Source organism: Prionailurus viverrinus, chromosome B4, assembly GCF_022837055.1.
Source record: "Prionailurus viverrinus isolate Anna chromosome B4, UM_Priviv_1.0, whole genome shotgun sequence".
NCBI classification, from domain to species: domain Eukaryota; kingdom Metazoa; phylum Chordata; class Mammalia; order Carnivora; family Felidae; genus Prionailurus; species Prionailurus viverrinus.
Window position 1 is genome coordinate 74,100,536 of NC_062567.1, and position 15,594 is coordinate 74,116,129.

Genomic DNA, 15,594 nt, shown 5'->3' on the forward strand with positions numbered 1-15,594 from the left:
TCCCATTGAGTGAAGTCAATGTGTTTGTGCGTCCCTGGTATATTACATATACCATTCTTTCAACATCTGTTGAGTGCCTACCACATTCCAGTCACCATGCTATACACTAGGCATATAAAATAAGTGGGAAAGGGGCCCTCATATCAAAGAACTCATGATCCAGAGTAGGGGGTCAGCAAACTTTTTCTTAAGGGACCAGGTAGTAAATATTTTAGACTTTGAGGCCATCTGGTCTCTGCTGCAACTCTGCAGCTATACCACGAGAGCAGCCATAGACAACGCACAAATGGAATGGCCATGTTCCCATAAATCTTTATTTATTAAAACAGGCAGCTAGTGGGCCAGAGGTTGCCTATACAGTTTTCACTGTTCAACAAAACTTTGTGCATTGATGAAATGTTTCTGTGATTTCCAAAATGGTAGCCACTTGCTACATGTAACTCTTGGATGCTTGAAATGTGGCTAGTGCAGCTGATGAACTGAATTTTAAGTATTATTTAATTTTAATTAATTTACATTTATTTTTTTTAATTTTTTTTTTAACGTTTTATTTATTTTTGAGACAGGGAGAGACAGAGCATGAACAGGGGAGGGTCAGAGAGAGGGAGACACAGAATCTGAAACAGGCTCCAGGCTCTGAGCTGTCAGCACAGAGCCCGACGCGGGGCTCGAACTCACGGACCGTGAGATCATGACCTGAGCCGAAGTCGGACGCTTAACTGACTGAGCCACCCAGGCGCCCCAATTAATTTACATTTAAATAGGCACATATGTAGTGGTTACTATACTGGACAATGCGGGTATAGAGTGTACTAACGCTCCCTTCAACGAAATCAATGCTTGCCTCACAACGCACCTCAACCAAAAAGCCTTCCTGATTAGCTTCTGCCCATGATGGTCACTCTTTCTCTCCTATTGTTTCTAGTCCTTAGTTCCATTCATTCTGGACTTGCTGACATTTTGCTTAATAATTATGTGTTTTATAATTATCTTTTGTGTGTAACTTTTTCTCTCCCTAAATAAACAAAAATTCAAGGATAGAGAATGTGTTTCCTGATTATTATCCTCCTCCTCCACAGTGTCTTGTATGGTGCTTAAAATTCAGAAGGTGCTCAATAAAGCCATTTTTTTAGACTTTTTTTTTCTAAAGTTTACTTATTCTGAGAGAGACAGAGAACGAGCAGGGGAGGGGCAGAGAGAGAGAGAAAAAGAGAGAGAGAGAGAGAGAGAGAGAGAGAGAGAGAATCCCAAGCAGTCTGCACACTGCCAGCAGCGGAGCCCGACGTGGGGCTCAAAGTCATGAACCATGAGATCATGACTTGACCGAAACCAAGAGCTGGACACTTAATGGACTGAGCCACCCAAGTGCCCCTCAATAAAGCCATTCTACACCATGTACTTCCTTTACTGATTTCCCTGACAGGTGGTAATGTTTGCTCAAGACAGATAGTCCTCTTGGACAAGGATCAGCACTTACTTGGAGAATATTTCTACAATAGCCGATGACTTGTTCTTGTTGACAAGAGAAAGTTCTTTGGCCGTTACCCTCAATGATACTGAAGTCCATTGCCGTCTGTTAAATGGAGTTGATTCCATCTTGTCTACAGATACTGAAATACCTATGCAATAAAGAAAGTCAGAGTATTAGACACAGAAGAGGATTCTCTAGCAGCCAAGGGCTCGCAGTGGTGTGGCAGAAGAGAGAACACAGAGCTCTACCTAGGCCAGCAGACCACACCACTGCCTCTACTAGTTCTCTCTCAAAAACTGTAACCTTGGTCAAATGATTCAATATCTGGGTTGTAGTTTCCTGTAAAATGAGAAGGTTAGACCAGATGATCTCTAAGGTCCCTTCCAGTTCCATCATTTTATGACTGACCTCACTGTGCAAACATCAGTTGGCCTCCCTCTGAACTTAAATCTGTTCCAAAGTCACATTTGGAGTGAAATGTTCCACTCTTCTGAGTTACATCCCAAGGGAAGTACACTTGGCATCTGTGTAGATTCAGGTCCAAATTAGGTTCTACCTACGTCCAAGTTTCTTTTGGCTGCCCTTTCTCCCCAAACTGTGTATCACTGACCACTTGGTTTGGAGAGAGAGCTGGGGACACAGCATGGTATAAGATAAAGAGTGAGGGCTTTAAGTTGAGATAATCTTCAGCTAAATCATAACTTTTGTCACCTTGAACAACCTATATAATTTAACATATATAGTTTTACTTTCTTCTGCTGAAAAATGAGAATAATACTTACCATTGTTGGTGTTTTGATATGGATTTAAGGAGAGGATATATTTAAAATATTAAGTAGGTTATAATGTATTAAGAGCAATTTAAGTATACATATCAGAATTGACTATTGTTATATACTTATTATTTTTACATTTTAACAATCTTGACAACATGGAGAAATATAATGTACTTTAAATTCAGGCGACAAAAACCTCTATTCTGTAATTCTTTTCTAACATTGCCTCAAGTCAAAGAATACATAAAGCTATGCCCCTGAAATCACCTAGTCCCTGCCCATTAATCTGGATTGTTTCGGTTTTGCCCCAGAAATTGCCAAAGGTGTTTTTGCCCTAGTAGTTAGCAAAGGAGTTCCAACCTTTGTCCAGAAAAGGTAAGATTAGAAATGAGTCCATAGTTTCCTTATTTGAAGAGTGAAAACTATAGATAAAGTACTACTTGCAGGTCTCTTGACAACTGCAGAGCATAACTGATCTGACAGAATGCAGAGTTCGTCATGTACTGTTTCTAGCAACCTTGGCAACAACAGAACCCAGTGGGCTTAACCAAGCAACCTGGGCTGCCATTTTACACTGAAAGTTCTGTTATGCAAAGCAAGTGATAAGCAACCTTAAAGAGCACACTACTTTTCCACACGCAGTCTCGTTCTTCCGACTAAAGTCTTGTCTGTAAACAATGAGAGTTTTGTGGTTTTTACTTGTTTGTTTTAATCCCCATGTTGGAAGGTAACATAGAACCCCCTCATGATCAGGAGCTCTGGTATTAGACACAGATGCATTTAAGTGGGAGTTTTGACCCCATCCCTAAAACTTAGATTTCTCATCCATAGCAATAGTACTTCCTTCATAATATCCTTATGAGGAACAAATAAGATAAAGAAAAGACCCTGACACAGAGTAAGTAATACATATTGGTTTTTCAAGAATCTCTCTCTTCCTGGATAAAATAATCTTAATTCTACACATGTTCTTTGAAGTAAACGTCAGTGTATCAAATAATATGTATTTACTTGTTTATCTGCTTCCCAGTCTGAATCTGACAGACCCGTCGAACATTGTCAGCCCTTACTCTAATAAGAAAAAGATACAGAAGCAAAAACAATTCTGCTAAACTCAGTTACGCAACATCACAGTAATGACCCTTTGAGCCAAGGTTAGGAAATACTGAATCACACTTTAAGACACTGTTTGGTACAATTATGCTTTCAATGTAGGTGTGGGTATAAAAGTCGTCAGTGCTTCTATAGCAATCAATTCTGGATCAAAGAAAAAAGATACAGAAGATATGTTCTCAAATTTGTTTGTAAAAAGGAAAAATCATTCATTATTTGAGGGACTGAGTATGGTTAAAAAAGGGGGGGGGGTTATTTAATTCCCAAGTCTAATTCCATGGTTTTGATGAACATTGGCCAGAGATCAGGAAAACTCAGAATATCTATCTTGGTATAAGGCTGTGATAAGCACACTTTTTGCTCAAGGAATGAGGTGGCTCACACCATCTCCACACTTCTCTTTACAGAAGCATACTATCATTTCTTAGTAATGTGATTAGCAGCACCCTATGAAACAGATAAAGGCGAGAATGAGTACACGCTTTTTGATAGACGCTGGTATCAGGTTACCGAGTAACTAGCTACTTTCTATAAGGTATAGGGAGAGGGCCTGCCCTGGCTGGGGCTTGCTGACACGTACACAATAATTATAGCACGAAGCAGAATATGGTTAGAGGCAATGTGTGGTCTAGGAGTAGGGAATTTGATTTTCTGGCTTGATGGGAGGGAAGGGAAGAGACATCAGATTGACTTGGGACTTACAGAGGGGCAGAACTTCATCAACTGAGGCCAGGAGGAGGAAAGTGCATCTCAGGTAGGGAGAACAGCATTATACTGTTAGGGAGCTGAAATAGCATAGAATACTTTAATGGATTTGACTGTAGGTACAAAAGTAGTGGAAGATAAGGTAGGGAAAGAATGGGCCCAGAATGGGAAAATCCTTGCAAACCATGTTAAGGAGTTTGAGCCATATTCCAATACTGGAAAGAACTAGCCTGTGAGTGAGCAGAGATAAGGTCTAGTCTTAATGTGCCACTCCCAAAAGAATGATTTCCCTGAGCCCAACATCTATATCTGTAAGATAAGAGTTCTATAGTGGATCGCCCACAGTCTCTATGGTGGAACCTGGGAAGTTTCTGAAAAAGCAAGTAACATAATGGGAACCATGTTTTAAAAGCTGATTCTGCAGCAGTGTATAACGTGATAATTGGGGGGCAAAGACTGGAGTCTAATTTACTTGTCAAAAAGATCCTAAAACTGTCTAAGGGAGAGGTAACCAAGGTTTACATTAGCATAGGTGGGAATGGAAAGGTGGGAAGAGAATTTACAGTTCTTAGAATAAAATGCATTTAGAGTTAGAGAAGGAATCAAAATTGGAATCATCAAACTTGAATGATTAGAAGATTGTTGATGCCATTAAGAGAGACAGTAAACATAGGAAGAAGTGGGAGAATTATGAGTTTGTTTTACATATGTTGAAATACACATGCCTGCAAGAAAAAATCCTAATGATTTTAGGAAGCTAAAAATTCTAGGCTGAGGTTAAAAGTCACACTCCTGGAAAGAAATGAACGTTTTGTTTATTTTTCACATGTGTATTTTTATTTATTTTTGAAAGAGAGAGAGCAAGTGCATGAGCAGGGGAGGGGCAGAGGGTGAGGGAGAGCAAGAATCCCAAGAACCCCAATGAGGGGTTCAATATCAAGAACCATGAGATCATGACCTGAGCTGAGATCCAGAGTTGGACACTCAACCGACTGAACTACCCAGGTGCCCCAGAAATGAACATTTTAAAACATCTACTTATATGAAGTACATATTTCACTTAACCGCTCTACAAGATTGGTTTTACTATCTTATATTTATGTTGAAAAACCGAAATTCAGAGATACTAAATAACTGTACAATCATCTTTTAGTCATAAGTAGCAGAGCTGGGATTCAAATCCATATTCTCTCTGATTTCCAAAGTCAATTTTCTTTCCACTACAAGTAATGAATAATGATTAAAACCATCACTTTTGGCCATGGTAGAAAATTGGGTAGCAAAAGTTTTGAATCACTTAGCTGCAAACCCATACAAATTATCTTTCAGCAAGAGTGTAGTGGCAATTATCTTCCCAGAATGGTCAGCATCAGAGATAAATCATCTGTTCTTTCAGTGAAACTTAGAATTAACTAGGGCCTTCTTGAAATACTCTCCACTGTGAACATCTTGACTTTCATGGTCTTGAATTAAAGGTGTGATATCTCTCCCTCCTTACCAACTCTCTCTCAGATGGGAATCCCATTCTCAGACTTTAGGACAACTTCCTAATCCTAGAAATCTTATTAAGAGTGAGAGGGCATGTACCAATGCCTGGAAAGACCCATCTAGAAGGAGGTATTCAGTTTGGGCTGCAATGCCTTTTTTTAAGTTTATTAATTTTGAGAGAGAGAGAGAGAATGTGCATGAAGGAGGGGCAGAGAGAGAGGTAGAGAGAGAATCCCAAGCAGGCTCTACTCTGATAGCGTAGAGCCTGACGTGGGGCTCGAACTCATAAACCGTGAGATCATGACCTGAGCCAAAACCAAGAGTCAGACACCTAACCGACTGAACCACCCGTGCACCCCTGGCTACCATACCTTTGACTATTTTTTTTCTTTTCCAAAGGCCCATTTGACTCTAAGATCTAATCCACTGCACTGCTACGTGCAAATAATAAAAGGCACTATCACTTATTGGACACTTACTAACTCATTTAAGCCTTACAACAACCCTGGAGATAGACTAGTGTTATTTCCACTAAAAACAAAAGCAAAAACAAAAACAAAACCTGGTTCATTGAGGTTGAGTAATGTGCCAAAGGTCATGTAGCTAATACATGGCCCAAGCAGAAGGCGTGTTCAGATTCTAAAACCCAGCCTCTTAGGTCAAACGCATTCTACTACCACTTTAACTGTGTGTCACCCTTGAGCAAGGGCCATGCTAATCTTCTCTGGATCGTTCCAATCTTAGTATACATGCTACCGACACCACTTCAACTGTGAGGGAAGAATGGCTGGATTGGTTGTCAACTGTGTTTGAGAGTTAAAGGAAATGGATATAACAGAAATAACTCTAAGATTTTCTAGCCTCAGACATTGGAAGGATGGTGGTATCACAAATAATAATGGTACACACAGAAAGGGAAACTGTTTGCTAAGAAGGAAGAAGTCTTCAGTTTTAGATGCATAGGGCAGATTTTAACATCAAAAGGGAAGCTTAGAAATCAAGTAACCAAATCCCCCTTTATACAATAACGGAATTGAGCCACATGAAGGTCCAATAATTTTCCCCAGCTCCACAACTAGTTAAGTATGAAAGCCAGAGTTTTTTTTTTTTTTTTTTTTTTTTTCAACGTTTATTTATTTTTGGGACAGAGAGAGACAGAGCATGAACGGGGGAGGGGCAGAGAGAGAGGGAGACACAGAATCGGAAACAGGCTCCAGGCTCTGAGCCATCAGCCCAGAGCCCGACGCGGGGCTCGAACTCACGGAGTGCGAGATCGTGACCTGGCTGAAGTCGGACGCTTAACCAACTGCGCCACCCAGGCGCCCCTGAAAGCCAGAGTTCTAATTCCCAGCTCAAAGTTCTTTTATCACACCAGGTAGCTTGAGGTAAGACGGCTAAATGTCCTATGGGGAGCTATAGCTTGTTGATAAAAATCTCTTGAACAAAGGTTCTTTAAAGTTTAAGGGTTGGGCAATGACTCACTGGGAAATTTGGCCCCAGGTATCTGCTTCCTCAAGCTATTGCTGAGGGTGAGACCTGTGGCTGCTCTAGGAGTCCTACTGTAATAAATGCATTTCCAGACTTAACCTAACTAAGCAAACTGTCTTGCAGAATCCAGGATGGGACAAAAGCAAATGAACTGTCATTAATACTATTCCTGTTCTTATAAATCTAATCTCCTAATCTCATCATATCTTTCTCCCCCCACTCTTTTTGTTTGTTTTGCTTTTTGTTACTTGTGCAAGAGGCATAGTTGCCTGAACACAGCACCCCCCCCCCCCCCACACACACACAGATTAGAGAGAACAAAGTACAAACTCATTCATTAAAAGAAAATGTTGGAGCACCTGGGTGGCTCAGTTGGTTAACTGTCTGACTCTGATCTTGGCTCAGGTCATGATCTCATGGTTTGTGGGTTCAAGCCCCAAGTCAGGCTCTGCACTGACAGCCTGACTGGGATTCTCTTTCCCACTCTCTCTGTCCCCCTACCCCCCACCACCCCATGCTGTCTCTCTCAAAATAAATAAATAAACTTAAAAAAGTAAAAAGAATGTTATTTTTAGAAATAGACTGTAGGGGCGCCTGGGTGGCTCAGCCGGTTGAGCGTCTGACTTCGGCTCAGGTCATGATCTCAAAGTTCGTGGGTTCGAGCCCCGTGTCAGAGTCTGTGCTGACAGCTCAGAGCCTGGAGCCTGCTTCAGATTCTGTGTCTTCTTCTCTCTCTGCCCCTCACCCACTCACACTCTGTCTCTCTCTCTCTCAAAAATAAACATTAAAAGAAAATAAAAAAAAAATAGACTGTAAAGTTTTAAACTTTGTTTCTTGTTTCTTTTTTTATCAAGAACTCTTTCTGATTTTAATGTCAGCAGGTAAAAGGGAGCAACTATTGCAGTTTTTTATTTCTTTTTAATTTTTTTAAAAGATTTACTTTATTTTTTTGAGAGAGAGGGAGAGAGAGAGTGCAAGAGCAGGGGAGAGGCAGAGAGAGAGGGAGACACAGAATACGAAGCAGGATCCAGGCTCAGAGCTATCAGCACAGAGCCTGACACAGGGCTCAAACCCACGAGCTATGAGATCATGACCTAAACTGAAATCAGAGCTTAACTGACTGAGCCACCCAGGTTCCCCCTGTTTGTTTATTTTTTTGTAATCTTTACACCCAATATAGGATTCAAACTCATGACCTCAAGATCAAGAGTTGCATGTTCTAGCAAAAAGCCAGCCAGGCAGGTACCATAGGAGCAACTGATTAAAAGAAAAAAACCAACCTAAAAAAACCTTCAAGGTACAAAGGGAAATTTTAAACAAAAGCAATGTGAAAATGTTCCCATATGATGTTTTTTCAGAATATAAACTACATTTATTTCTAAGTGTACATATTTTTTTACCAAAACAGTGACTAAATTCACATACTTAAAAAAAGCTTTTGAAAGTTAAGTTTTTTTAAAAAACTTATTTTGAAACAATTTTAGATTTACACAAGAGTTGCAAATAAAGTACAAATTTCCCATGTACCTTTCATCTAGTTTTATCTTGTATTACCACAGCACAATTATCGAAATTAAGAAATCAGCATTGGTACAATACTATTAATTAAGCTATAGACTTTGTTCAAATTCTACTAGTTTTTCCACTAGAGTCTTTTTTCTGTTCCAGAATCCTACACTACATTTAATGGTCATGGCTTCATTTTGTTTTTTCTTTTTTATGTTTTATTTTATATTTGAGAGAGAGAGAGAGAGAGAGAGAGTAAGAGAGAGCAAGCAAGGGAGGGAGGGGCAGAGAGACAGAGACAGAATCCGAAGCAGGCTCCAGGCTCTGAGCTGTCAGTACAGAGCCTGATGCAGGGCTCGAACTCATGAGCAGTGAGACTATGACCTGAGCCGAAGTTGGACACTTAACCCCTGAGCCACCGAGGTGCCCCTAATGGTAATGGCTTCTTAAGTCTCTTCCAATGTCTATGACAGTCCCTCTGTTTTTGTCTTTTGTGACCATGACACTTTTTTTTTTAATTTTTTTTTCAACGTTTATTTATTTTTTTGGGACAGAGAGAGACAGAGCATGAACGGGGGAGGGGCAGAGAGAGAGGGAGACACAGAATCGGAAACAGGCTCCAGGCTCTGAGCCATCAGCCCAGAGCCCGACGCGGGGCTCGAACTCACGGACCGCGAGATCATGACCTGGCTGAAGTCGGACGCTTAACCGACTGCGCCACCCAGGCGCCCCATGTGACCATGACACTTTTGAAGAGTACTGGTCAGGTATTAAATAGAATGTCCCTCAATTTGGGTTTCTTGGTGTCTCCAATAAAAAGAACCAGGGCTCCTTGAAGAAGTGGTTGATTCCAGAGCTGGGGCAGGGAAATACCAGATGAGCCTGGAATATCTCACAATCCTTAAAAAAAAAGGGGGGGGGGGGGGGAGGAGTAGGTCACTTTTTAAAATATGATACTTTCTCAGATTTAGAGTGAAGTTCTAGAATTTTGGGAGGAATACTACAGAGTCTGATGTGCCTTCCTCCTCAGTGCATCATATCACAAGGCTCATGATGATGATGTCTTGTTAATGGTGATGTTAACCTTGATCATTCGGTTAGGGTAGTGCCTGCTGGGTTTCACCACTGTAAAGTTACTATGTTTCCCTTTATAATTTGTAAATATTTGGGGGGAGATCCTTTAATCCTATTCCTCCTTAAACTTTTACTAATTTTAGCATTCATGCACTGATCTTGCCTTCAGCAATTATTACTGTGCTGTTCTAATGGTGATTTTTCTCTTGCCCTCATTCCTTCTGCATTTATTACTTGGGATTCTTCTGTAAGGAAGAAGTGTCCTTTCTCCCTTGTTTATTTATTCAATCATTATTAATATTAGGATAGACTCATGGATATTTATTTTATTTCCTGAGTTATAATAATTCCTGTATTATTCTATTCCCTGGGTAATTTTGTTTTGTTGCTCAAATTGTTCCCAGCTTTGGTCATTTGGAGCTCTTTCAGCTTGGCTCTAGTGTCCTTTCAATATGCCACCAACTTTTTTTTTTTTTTAAGCACATTCTTACTTTGTAGCACTATAAGATGACCCAAACTTGTCTTGTACTTGCCTCGCCCCAGGCCTGGAATCAAGTACTACAAGGAGTCGTGATTCCTTTTATTGGAGAAACCAAATCTGGATACTACATGTTCTCATTGCTACTGAGATGTCACTGCTTCTAGGCTGCCTTGAGGGATAGAACCAGGAATATATATATTTATTTCTTTATCTACCTGTTTACACACACACACACACACACACACACACACACACACAATCTAGCATCAAATAATCTAGTATCACAAGATTCATTCTAGCATTCCTTTTATTTATTTTAAATTCTTTCTCTGATAGGGAGAAGCCTAACTTCATAGAATTTTGACATGAAAAGAGAATCTCCAAAATTATGTCATTACCAGTTTCTACTCCCTTGATACACCATATATTTTTTCACTCCACCTAGAATGTTATCCCTTCCTCAACTATCCACCTTTCAAGACTCCAGGAAAGACCACCTCCTCAAAGAACCCTTTCCTGAACTGCCCTGGCCCTATTCCCAATCAGCATAGGTCACTTCCTTTATCTTATTATAATTTTATAAATTCTACTTGATAGAAAGATTCTTGGGATCAGGGGACAGATCTACTTTGCCTCTTGCCCTCTTGGCATCTAGTACGTTGCCTTCTAAATAGAAGGAACTTTGGGGCACCTGGGTGGCTCAATTAGGCATCTGACTTTGGCTCAGGTCATGATCATGAGTTCAAGCCCTGCATCAGGCTCTGTGCTAACAGCTCAGAGCCTGCTTCAGATTCTGTGTCTCCCTCTCTCTCTGCCCCTCCCCCGTTCTCTCTCTCTCAAAAATAAATAAACATTAAAAAATTTAAATAGAAGGAACTTTATGCATATGTTTTGAATGAAATTACATCAGGTTTAAATTTTATCCAAAACGCTATCAGTACAAAAAAACGAATGCTTGTTATGCAGTCTTAAGGCTAGTTGTTGAGAAAGTACATATCATTTTTCAGAACTGTGACTTAGTAATTTTAGTTTATTCAAACTTTTGAGTTAAACTCAAGGAATATGAAAAAAATAGAACGACTAAATAACTTCAAATACTGTACCTAAAAGGCTCACTACTCTATTATTCAGCCACACTGTGACAGACAAGTCTATAGACAAGTTTTACAAGTCTGTTAGAATTATCACTGCTATTCTTCTTGGAATAGTTTTAGCCAGGTCTCTGTAGAAACATGTATCCTAGACAATAAGAAATTTGTAGCAATGATCAAATTCCCAGGGGTCAACAAGGATGTAGATGTTTGTATCAAGACAGAATCACCTTAGCAACATTTTGTCTCTTTTAAAAAATCACTCTTTAAGGATATTTTGATCTCTAAAAACACTAAGAGAGAGGTGCCTCGGTGGCTCAGTCGAAGCATTCAACCCTTGATTTTGGCTGTCATGATCTCATTCATGGTCATGAGATCTAGCCCCGTGGAGGGCTCCGCGCTAACAGTGCGGAGACTGCTTGGGATTCTCTCTCTCCCTCTCTCTCTCTGCCCCTTCCTTGCTTGCTCTCACTCAATAAATAAACAAACAAACAAACATTTAAAAAAAAACCACTAAGATGCAGAGCAAGAATAATGAAAAGGAGGTTGTGTAATTCTGAGAAGCAATTCCACTTCTGGAAACTGCTCACCAAAGAATCAGAACAACTTTCATGGGGTGCTTACAGAATTCACCCTTAGCGATTCACACTTTACCACTCCAGAAAGAAAAGAAAAGAAAGAACTGAATATGAGGGCAACTAAATTCGAGATGTCAAAAGTTAAAGCAGGAAGCCAACAGACATGGGTTCTAATCTTTAATCTACAACTAATTAGCAGTATCATCTGCTGAAAAAGTCATGTCTCAGGGCCTCAATTTCCTCTTGTGTGAAATGAAAAGGTTAAAACAGCCTAGTATTTTCCTCACTGTGGGTCACAACTAGTGAATTGTGAAATCAGTTTTAACGGGTCAGAGCCAAGATGTCTGTGCTAAAGAAAAAGAACAGAATGAAATACAAAATGTCAGACTACATCACACGGAGTATAAGTAGTCTTTCAAAAAGCTTTTGTTTCAGTTATTTGTGTGTGGATAAACTGGGTAAGAATGTAAAATATTTCTTACTGTGGGATGCGGTTAAAAAAATTATAGTCTGACAAGTGTTGGAGAGGATATACAGAAACTGAAACCCTCACACACACTGCTGATGAGAATATAAAATGATGCAGTTGCTTTGGAAAATAGTTGGCAGCTCCTCAGAGGGTTAAACACATAATTATCATGTGACCCAGGAATTCCACTCCTGGGGGAGGTACACCCCCCCCCCAAGAGAAATGAAAAAAAAAACAAACAAAACAAAACAAAACGCATGTTCACTCAAAAACTTGTACATGATTGTGTATAATAACATTATTCACAGTAACCCCAAAGTGGACACATTCCAAATATTCATCAACTGATAACTGGATAAACAAAATGTGGTCTATCCATATAAAGGTATGATGTTTGGCCATGAAAAGGAATGAAGTACTGATATACGGTACAACATGGGTGAACCTTGAAAAAATTATGCCAAGTGAAAGAAACCAGTCACAAAGATCGTATATTGTATGATTCTATTTCATGTCTAGGATGGGCATGCCTATAGAAACACAAAGTAGAGGGGCGCCTGGGTGACTCAGTCGGTTGGGTTGAGCATCTGACTTCGGCTCAGGTCATGATCTTGCAGTCTGTGGGTTCGAGCCCTGTGTCAGGCTCTGTGCTGATGGCTCACAGCCTGGAGCCTGCTTCAGATTCTGTGTCTTCTTCTCTCTTTGCCCCTCCCCAACTTGTGCTTTGTCTCTGTCTCTCAAAAATAAATAAATGTAAAAAAATTTAAAAAAAAAAGAAACACAAAGTAGATAAGTGGTTGCCTCACACATACAGGGGGGTTGAAGGGGATTGGACTGACTGCTAAAGGGTGTGGGTTTTTTTCTGGGAGGTGATAAAAACGTTGTAATACTGATTGTGGTGATGGCTGCACAACTCTGTGAATATACCAAAAACCACTGAACTGCACACTTTAAACAGGTAAATTATATGGTATATGAGTATTTCAATAAAACTTCTATTTTAAAAATTACAGTTTGGGGGCACCTGGATGGCTCAGTCAGTTAAACATCTGACTCTGGATTTCGGCTCAGGTCATGATCTCACAGTCTGTGAGTTCGAGCCCCGCGTCAGGCTCTGTGCAGACAGTGTGGAGCCTGCTTGTGATTCTCTCTCTCTCTCTCCCTCTCTCCCTGCCCCTCCCCTGCTTGTGCGAGCTCTTTCTATCTCTCTCTCAAAATAAATAAACTTAAAAAAATTATAGTTTTAAAGTCACTAGACTGGATGATAGCTGATCACTGAGGTCCCTGAGAATTCTCAGTGTGCCCTCAACACGGGGCTCACATCACCTATCCTCACGTCTTGGTTATTTGGGGGCAGAGCAGTACCATGGAAACACCAGCTGATTCCAATCCTGATTCCAGTGCTAACCAGATGCATGGCAACAACTCCGTCCTACACTTTCCTTCTGTATAAAATGAGGATGATAACCCTAAGATACAGGGTTGTGCTAAAAATAAAAGGAGATAATAAATGAAAAACAGTGCCTGGCACATTGCTTGAGGTCAGAGCCAAATCTTGTTAGTACTGTTGTATGCCTCTGTGTCTAAACACATCGAATAAACATTATTCTAAAGGTTTAGTGAACAGATTACATATTTTGGCTTAGCTTAGTTTATATGTCACACTGTCTTAACAAGGCCTATGTCATAAGGCTCTGATGAAAATAATTCATAAATGTAGCATATTCTTCAGCTGTTTGACTTTTTTTTAGTGCAAAAATTACTCTATAATATTATATAATGGAGGTAGTAATGCTAGTTGAAAAGACATTAGTGGTGCCTTTAAAAGATCAAAATTTTTATTTTATAATTATTCGAAGAACTACCTCTTCCTAAATGTTTTGGACATGCAAGCAACTACTTTTTTGTAGCTTTTGTCCAAAAGTCAAATGAAACATGAATCACTTCTTTAGTATAAATGTAAAACTAAAATGCAAAAAGGAAAAGTCCCGATATACATGTTGGGCCTTCGTAAGGTTCTTGTGCAATTTAAAATTTTTTGATCTTTAATTAGGTTAGTGGTTTTCAAAAAGAGCTTCAGCAGCCAAGGTGGAATCAATGAGCATCCTTTTTGTATCCCCACATCACCACCGTCTTTCACCCTCCTCCTTTCCTTCGGGGAAGCTCTCCTCCACAGGTTTCAACAAGCACTCCAAACCGGAGCCGCCATTTTCTTCTTTGCCTCGCTTCTTTGTCATAGTGATTGGTCACGCGATGGGCCTGCTTGTCATAAACAATTATGTAGACATATACAATATAAGAAATCGAAGTCTCTGCCTGCTCTTGCACACCCCTTCCCCCAAGACAACTCTACTTGCCAAAGGTAACCTCTGTCACGCTTTGGAGCATAAACCTTCTGATATTGCCCATGCATGATAATAACAGCAAACACCCAGCATAATATGTCAGTCACTGTCCTAAGCATTCCACAAATATTGTCTCATTTTATCTTCACAACAACTCATGACGTAGACATTATATTGATCATTATAATGATACCTATTTTACAAATGAGGAAACTGAGGCACAGTGAGGTTAACACCAGCACACATACTTTCTTTTTTTAACAATAACAATGGCTTTATGTTAATATGCTATTCAGCAACTATTTGTTTCCTCTTGGACATCTTCTCACACATGACAGGAAGACATATAGGAAAGGACACATAGATGGAGGAGGACATAGAGATCTACTTCACCCTTTCAGTACCAAATACTATTTTACTCTGCAATAGTCTATAACTTATTTAACCAGGCCCCTGTCAATGAACATAGAGGTTGCTGTAGGTTCTTCATTATTAAGAACAAGACGGCAATGAAAATGTTTCTATCATTGCCTACTTGGAAGTATGCATCCATGGCATAAATTCTCGGAAGCAGCATTTCTAGTAAAAGGCCTATGCATCAAAATTTTAATACACATTCCCAAGTTTTTCTCCAAAAAAGTTGCATCAATTTGTATATATTTTTGCATCCATTTATATTTGAACCATCAGCTATATGAGAAAGACTATTCTCCACATCCTTGTGAATATTGAGCATTGCTAATCCTTTTTATATTTTCCAATCTGCTAGATGTATGAAAAATGGTATATTATTGTTTTACTTTTCATTCCTTTACTCATGGGGAAAGTTGAACATATTTTCAAATATGTGCTGGCCCCTCAATACATTTATTTTTTGAAACTACAGTTGTTTTTAAAACATTGTTTATAAATTGTTGATTATCTTTACAACTTAATTACTTTTTAAAATGGCACAAGGACTTTAGTAATATCGTGTGTAACTCCTTGTACAATTCAAATTGCCTCTCAC

The 15,594-nt window shown here is 39.6% G+C and overlaps 1 protein-coding gene and 1 non-coding gene across 6 annotated transcripts in view; both read right to left on the reverse strand.

Annotated features, from left to right (window-relative positions):
* Positions 1-15,594, reverse strand: part of LIMA1 (LIM domain and actin binding 1) — an 85,835-nt gene that overhangs the window by 57,581 nt on the left and 12,660 nt on the right. For 4 of the 5 annotated variants that reach the window (XM_047866077.1, XM_047866074.1, XM_047866075.1 and 1 more), the window contains exon 2: positions 1,478-1,619. In XM_047866077.1, coding sequence (XP_047722033.1) covers positions 1,478-1,596 — 119 coding nt within the window. In that variant the 5' untranslated portion in view covers positions 1,597-1,619. Of the gene's footprint in view, positions 1-1,477; positions 1,620-9,233; positions 9,244-15,594 lie in introns of those variants that run through there. The other variant, XM_047866073.1, reaches the window with a different exon arrangement.
* LOC125171397 (U6 spliceosomal RNA) lies at positions 6,215-6,318 on the reverse strand. Its single transcript, XR_007154313.1, has one exon. It is a non-coding gene; the product is annotated as a U6 spliceosomal RNA (small nuclear RNA).